Source organism: Limulus polyphemus, unplaced genomic scaffold, assembly GCF_000517525.1.
Source record: "Limulus polyphemus unplaced genomic scaffold, Limulus_polyphemus-2.1.2 Scaffold840, whole genome shotgun sequence".
Classification (NCBI taxonomy): domain Eukaryota; kingdom Metazoa; phylum Arthropoda; class Merostomata; order Xiphosura; family Limulidae; genus Limulus; species Limulus polyphemus.
The window spans coordinates 368949-377394 of record NW_013666450.1 but is presented as its reverse complement, the minus strand read 5'-3'; the positions used below and the strand labels follow the sequence as shown (position 1 = coordinate 377394).

Below are 8446 nucleotides of genomic sequence, written 5' to 3'. Positions count from 1 at the left end.
CACCTGATACAAGTATTACTAGAACATTATTGTAACAAATCCTACTGGATATATATATATATCTATATATTTGAAACACTTGAAACAAATTACACTTGACACTGTTGTAACAATTAGTATGTGATATAGTAATACTGTTGAAAAAATTACACCTGATATAAATATTACTAGAACATTATTATAACAAATCGTACTTGATATAAATATAATAGAAACACTTGAAACAAATTACACTTGACACTGTTGTAACAATTAGTATGTGATATGCTAATACTGTGGAACAAATTACCCCTGAAATAATTATTATGGAAACTACTTACTGCAGTTACAAATATTATGGGAACACTGTCGGCACAAATCACACCTGCTACGTTATTATGTAAACACTGAACACTGTTGAAACAAATCATATGTTATATGATACTTTTGTGGGAACTTCTCACAACTGGTATAACTGTTATTAGGACAGTGTGTAGAAAGCTTAGCAGTTATTGTGTAGACATTCTGAAGCGTGGTTACTATGGAGACGCTGATGAAAATCATTACATCTGGCACAGTAACTATGGTTACGTTTTTGATCCCTTTGTTGTTTTCTGTGACAGTGTCGTTGTCTTCTTTGCAGTTTTGTTTTCGCCTTTTACGAGGAATTGACTTCCCGTGTGGTTAATTAAAAGTTAACTTTTATGTTTCTAATATTTTACGAAACTTTCTAAGTGTTAATATTTTATGTTCTGTGTTCTTTTGACAATTAGACATTTTGAGCAAAGTTCCCGTATTCCAGTCAGATTTCTTCTTTTTCTTTTAATTACGTTTTTTGTTTATTTTCGTTGAAATAGTTCATTCTGTTCTTCAACTGGATCGAATATGAACCAGCCAAATCAGGAAACTATATATTTCCAGCATGGGCTAACGCTGTTGGATGGATAGTTGCTTTTCAACCAGTAGTCGTTATTATCGGTGTATTGTTTTGGAAGCTTTGTTCTCTACCAAAAGGATCTCTCAAACAGGTAATATAAATTTCATATCATTACTTTTTCTTATATAACACTGAATGATATACATTTGTAATTTACCGTATGTTAACATTTTTTGGGTTTTTAAGATCCAATAGCAATATAAGCATTCAAACAAGGATTGTGTAAATATAAAAATATTTGTCTTTTCTCTTTCTTTGTTAGACACTTATTAGTCCTTGATATTGGATGAGTATAAGAAATATATCTTCTTCGCTCCTTTTGTAAATCTCTCACTACAGCTTTATTTACCAGGATTGTTTGGTTATCAGTAATTTTGCTTTTCATTCTTTCACATCATTACTAGTGACTAAGATATTAGGAATACGTCGGCTTGATCAGCATTCCACCTTCTTCTGTAAGATTTTTTAGAGTACTTTAGGTACAAGATTGCCCTGGCATCAGCTTAATCCTTCCTTTTTTACCAGAAAATTCCTTCTAGTGTGTGAGCTACAAGACTGTTCTGCCATCACCGCCATCCTTCTTTCTTCTTCTGTAAGATTTTTTCTAGTAGTTAAGGTGCAAATTATCATGACATCATCGTCATCCCTCATCATTCTAAATGTAAGATTCTTATTTTTGGTCAAGGCACCAAACTGTTATGGCACCAAGGTCATCCTTCCTTCCTTCTGCGGTAAGGTCCTCATTTGTGGTCCAGGCACTAGATTGTCTTGATATCAAAGTCACACTTTGTTTTTCTACTGTAAGACCCTTAATAATGGTAGAGATACCAGCTTTTCTTTACATCAACGTCATCCCTCTTTCTTCTACTGTCAAATCCTACAAGTGGTTGAATTTATTATGATGTGCTGATCTAAGCGGCATCCTTCTCATCGTATTGTAAATTACCTACTAACAGTGAGGTATTAAGATCGTGTTGGTATCTGTGACACCCGTCCTTTTACTACTGAAAAATATTTTTGTTAATGCTGTTAGGATTTTGTTGGCGTTACTAGCATCCCAGTTCTTCTAAAGTAAAATCCTTACTAGTGACTGAGATGCCGGTATTGTGATGATATCAGAAGCAATTTTTGTTTTCTATCATAAGATCTTTTATTAGTAGATATGATACCAGTTTTGTATTAGTATCAATAACATTTCTTTTTCTCCTACCATAATAATCTTATCAGTGGTTGTACTACCAGGATTGTGTTTACATCAGCATCATTTTTTTTTCTCCTACCTAACATTCTTACTAATGGTTGTGACACCAGGACTATGTTAGTATTAGCAGCATTCCTTCTCTTCTACCCTAAGATTTTTACTTGTAGTTTTGACACCAGGATTATGTTGGTATCTGTCAGGTTTATGTATATGGATAGGCATGATTCTTTACAGTAGGTGCCTGTGATATGTTGGCGATAAATTTCAACAATAAACAAACAGCACACAGTCCACTTGTTTTAATATATAATATATTGAAACAAGTCACAAGTATATACAAATGTTCGTTACACATTTAATCGCCACAATTTACATAATCGTATTTTTTTCGTCAAAGTCCAGAAAAGCTGGATCAGTTACATTAGAATCCAATTGACAAGACGAATTATTCTTCTATACTCTGTTATATTACAATACAATTTGCGATCATTACACATTAAAAGTCACCACTATATGCTCTTTCTGGCTAAACTCACGATCACCCAGTCTATATTATCTCTATTTCTTTTTATTGATTAATTTTTCGAACTTTCTACGCATTACTACATATTATATGATGCAATACTACTCGATTATAGCAACGAGAAAAATTCAGAATGTTCGAGTAACATGGCGTCAATTCACAACAATTAAAGTACACAAAAAAATAATTCGTAAACAATTACATAAGTAAACTTGCCATAACTATTGCTTCTAAAGATAACTTACTTTAATGTTGGCTCTATATAAACTAAGTAATACCCTTGTATTCAACTTAAAATAAACAGTCGTGCATATATAATAGTATCAAGTATTTCTCTTCATTCTACTCAGAATAATCGTCAGTATTCTGTTGGTATCAAGTATTTCTTTTTCTTCTACCCCAAGATCTTTACTAGTAGTTATGGTACAAGGATTCTGTTGGTATCAGAGCATTCTTTTTTCTTATACACTAAGATACTTATTATTAGGTCACCTAGTGTCTCAGCGGTAAGTGTCTGTTTTTTTTCCTTTTTTATTTGTATTTTTATTCTGATTTCACATCGTGAATGATACACAATATATATTTACGTTTGACCAAAAGCGAGCCATGAAATGGGTAGAATTTAATATAGATCATTTATACTTCATTGTTACGATATCATGCAAGATCTTTCTTGGTAATAATTTATACTAGAAACAGTACAGATAATTCGAAATGAATCCCTCAAGGTGTTTCAGGTATAAGGCATACTTAAGATGTTTTGATAATCTGAGACTTTTTCTTCCTTGACTGTAAACAAACAATCTGAATATGGGAGCTGTAATATAATATTATATATTGTTTTTTAGCGTTTTATTATTCTGCTGACACCCAGAGAGGATTGGGGACCCGCCCACAAACACGAACAAATGAAGAACAGTGTTTATGATGACGATGGAATTAACGGAGGTATTATACGAGAGAACTCCTTCGACAACCCGAACTTCAACGTTACCTACACTTTTGAGACTGCTATATGAAAAACTTTAATAGAAGACAAACAGAAAACAAACTTTTTTGTCATGTAGTTCTGGAAACTGAGCTCATTGTAGTAATTCGTCCTCACCAAAACATTCTCACGGTTTTTTCAATGAGGAAAGCTGTGATATATGTTATCACTTAGCTGAAGGGTCAAAACTGGCAGCTGTTTGGGACTGTATTGTACGTGAAGTGGGTGACTTGTAGTTACTGTTGAAATACATCGGTCGGTGACTTCCAAGTAAAGCAAACTGTGAAATAACTTAGATTACGTTATAAATTTAAATGCTGTCTGATAACTCACATATCTTGCTCCCTAATAAATCTTCTAGAGTAAACTTTAGTAGGTTTGCTGTAGTTTGGCGTCCATGGATGTTTCTTCATGCTAAAAATACCACCGCATATTACGTAGTCTAGCTTGAAATCAAAGTGGGTGTACTTAAATGGTTCAATTGGAACTACCAATTAAAACCAATAAATCACAAGTAAATCACACAAAAAAAATTCTAAGGTCGCTCAAGCTTGTTTTCTAAATCTGTCCTCTCTCTTCTTTCTCAGCAATAAAAGTAATAGAGTTTAAGAATTAAATTTCATTTTGTTTATTGAAGAACCATATATGTTATAATATGGTGGAAGATTAAAGTTAATTAAAACAAGCCTGGCATTGTGGCAATATTAGAGTTACCTTTTGCAATAGGTTACTTACCATTTGCAGGGGCTCACTTCTAGCTCTAGGAACATGTACAGCTACTTATCCAAGATAGATTATATAGTAGTAATATACAAGTCAGTCATGTGTGTGTATTTATAATGTATAAGGTAGTACAAAATAGTTACCACAATATTTGAAACGAAAAAAAAAAAGTGTGAAAGTAAAATGAAAACTCGAACCACTATGTACCTAGAATTAGAATTAATTATTGGAACAGAAAATTAAACACAGGAAACTGGGTATGTACAGAAAGTTAACTAAACTTTATGAAAGTTTAAAATATGCTCCATGGATCTCTGTCCTTGTAATGTCTGTGTCGGGTTCTACCTTTGTGTCATTCAGCCGATTGTAATACAACATGTAGCACTGATAATCATCTAATAATCATACCTATAGTGATTATATTTTAACACGAGTCTGTCCAATGGAATGTTAAACTATAATGAACTAGACAGACACTGCAAGGACAAAAATTCTTTGTTTTAAGTTACACCTAGGATTTTATTTGTATAATACTATTTTTTTGTTTCCATCATTACGTTTCAAAAGTATAGTGCTGCAACTTTTTTTGTACATATACATTATATTTAGACACACGAGTACGTGTATCTGTGTGTGTGTGAGTGTATATACATATATATATATATTTATATGTGTAATTGATAATCTAGCAGATCTCGTAGAAGCTCGGAATTCCGCGTAGAAACTCGTGAATTACTGCTTTATTAGATTTTATTTCTTATTCCTACATTTGTTATATTTGCTAATTGATCTTTATGAAGGGCTTAAGCCAAAATATCCTGGGCACAACTCCTCTTATAATTGTTTTAAGGTGTTTTGTTTTGTTTAGCTCAAATGTTTCTCTTTAGATTTGTTTGCTAATTTAAGCCATAACAATCGTTGAAGTTTTATGAGTTTCAGAAATCAGTAATCGAGTTTCCAGAGCTGTGAATGATCACTTGCTCATTAGATTTTGTTAAAAATACATTTGATCTTTTTGTCAGTTTTTTTCGATTTGTTTTTGTTTATCTTTTAGGTGATAGGTTATGGAAGAACGGGTGAGTATGTAGTGGTCTCGAATTTGTATATACAGCATGTAACTTGTTTGGAAAAGTGTACAAATAATAAAAGATGTTAGATATGACCGTTTTTTATGACTGAATTTACTATGAAATATATGTAAATAATTGAATAACGCCCAGTCTGTCAATGAAATGTGTCGGTACGTACGCAACAGTGTTAATAGTTTATCTGATAGAAATGTTCTTTTGTCGCGCAAAAAACCATTAAACTTTAACAGTCTGAGAAACTATTTAAAATATATTTGAATTTACGTTTATATAGATACTGTAACTAAAATTAAGTACTCACACAAATGACAAGATGCTTCTCAAAGACTCCTGTCTATTAAATAGTCAATAATTAGGGTCATCGCTTTTACTACAATGAATTAACCAATGTTTCGCTGTCACAGATGTAACAACTACTGAAAGTAAGTGGAAAATGTTACATTTAGTGTTACGTCGATTTGAGTACCAAAGGTAACTACATGAAAAATCCAGAAGGTAATAGGAAATTACACCTGCATAATTCACCTTTTGAATTTCTTGATAAGTTTATTAAATCATCAGGTTAAACATAATTTTAGAAATCACGCACATTCAAAAGATAAAGTGTATACGATGGGTGCCATTTGAGTCCTAAAAACCACGTTACTGGCGCTATGTATGCACAGCACCTCAATATTTTTGTTTCTGCGAGACACAGATAATAGTACGCTAATATATGTAGGGGTTTTTTCTGACTGCCATGCTAAATACAGAGAAAGAGTACAACTTACCTGAAACATATAGAGACTACATCTTTGCACGAAAAAGGCCGTCCCTTTCATTGCTGATCCATACATCATACAGATAGATGTTCTTATGTGTATGATCTACCTGGTCAAGGTGGTGTACAAAGTGACTAAGCTTCTCTGAAGATACAATAGTAGAAAGCCCAGGTTCGCAAAACCTGTTTTAACTTTTTCCCATGTTGACCTTTTTTTCCTCGTTAAATATTTGAATACTTTAATCTATTACAGTGTGTTAGGATTTTTTACCAGCTCGAGCACGCTATACGACTGCGCAATCAGTTTCTGGACTTCGTATGAATACAGGTCTGTAGCGGTAACAAAGAGCACTGATAATCATCAAATAATTCCCTGTAAAAGGAATCTACCTGATGGTAATCATGTCCAGTAGCTTTTGCTGTTTCATTTATTGTTTTTAAAATTCAATGCATTCTTGTTATAAGCCTTGAAAAATTAGATTATTTTGTAGGATGCTGGTTTGTGGTTACACCCCTTTTGCAGATAGAATGGCACTTAGATTAACACACCAATTTTGTAAAGGAGATTCAAATCATCTCTAAATCCTCTATTCACAACATGTGGTTCTATTCAGTTGTGAATGTTTTCAATAATAGTTCAAAATAAGTAATTATTGCAGGATTACTTTGGCCAAAAGTATGTAAAAAATAAGTGGATACAACATTTTCTGTTGGACAAGCTTCTTGTCTATAATACAACTTTTTCTCTAGAATGCATACTTCGCAAAACGTCCCGTGTAAGAGGCTTGGTTTAGTTAAGTATCAGTTATTGACGGCTATGTCCAAATCCAAAATACATAGGAACAGAATAGTTAGTTAAAATAGAATGAACCGAGTGTATTGTTTTCTTTACAACAAGATAATTTTCCAAACAGAATTATTTTGGATAACCTATCACAGATTTTTATTAAGAGAATTCCAAACATGTTTTTACATATCTTAAATGGGTATTCTTCAAAATTAAAATCCTGGAAAACAGGTCATCACACTGTGATTTGGTATGTTTAGTAAGATTAAAGTATCCGCCATCAATTAGAAAGTGAGACTTCACAAAGTCCATCTGATTAATATTGTTATTTTTTTGCTGCATGTGTATTCTCCAAAAGAGCAATTACATTCGTAGTTTTATAGGGGATTTAGACACAGAAGTAGCACAGATAGAAAGAACGCTTCGAAAGATTTCGTCTCCAGGTCAGCTTGTATCATGTTTTCCAGGGGCTTATATGCCATCCGGAAGGATTGAGATGGGTATGAAGTAATTTATTTTTGTGGTTCTATTATTAAACAAGTGACGGTTTAACTAGTGGTTGCTACAATCTGCTGATTTCCAAGTCTGATTCTCTGTTAATCGTGTTGATGTAGAAAGGTTTTTTTTTAGTTTATTTGTTTTACACAGATTATCTGAGTTTATATGTCTGTAAATGTCCCTTGTCTATTTTATGTCCAGTAAACATGACAAGTTTTGTCAGGGCAGAATTCTATATTTTCATCGGTCTTGTGCAACCTTTATGTTCTTTTATTGTTGCCCAAAAGCTTCTCCGATGTAAATCTATTTACAGAACATGACATTTCATAAATAACGTGTTTTTTTTTTCATAAAAATAAAAAACAACAAAAACAAACAAACTGAACAGTAGTATCTACCCATGCTCTATAACTATCTAAGAAACAATTAAGATAATTCTGAATAAAAAAAAACATTCTTCACGTACTTACAGGTATAGAACTATAAGATATCACTAGTCATGTTACCGTATTGTCAAAATTATACTGTCGTTATAAATACACAGATCATAGTCATTTGCTAATGCACACTCGATTCAAGTTATCTTTTATACACAAGGTGAAAGTTCATTTTCAGTTAATGCACTAGCCCACGAACCGAAAGTGGGCGAGTTTATATCTTTCATTAAAATGGTAATGATAGAATGACAATATTTATCATTACGTAGAACTTTATGCGCTAGAAAGGCCAACATTCGCAAGCGAAGGCAACATGCCTTCCTCCTTTCACGTTATTCAATAAAATCATCAGAATATAATAGATTTTAAGAGACAATGGCATCCAAGGCAGGAGGGACATCAACTACAACATATATATATTTCAAAGGGATAGACAGTTACTTAACACAGTATCAACTTGAGATTTCGTTGTAAGAAAGATATATTGGTGCATATTAAATTGTGGCCTTATAATACATAGAACAT

General features: G+C 32.7%; 1 protein-coding gene across 1 annotated transcript in view; it reads left to right on the top strand.

The window, feature by feature from the left end:
• LOC106460812 (sodium- and chloride-dependent glycine transporter 2-like) overlaps nt 1-5513 on the top strand; it is a 34602-nt gene extending 29089 nt beyond the window's left edge. Inside the window, exons 12-13 of the mRNA XM_013920553.2 lie at nt 837-1007; nt 3489-5513. Coding sequence (XP_013776007.2) covers nt 837-1007; nt 3489-3659 — 342 coding nt within the window. The 3' untranslated portion in view covers nt 3660-5513. The remainder of the gene's footprint in view (nt 1-836; nt 1008-3488) is intronic.
• Nucleotides 5514-8446: the final 2933 nt, after the last annotated feature.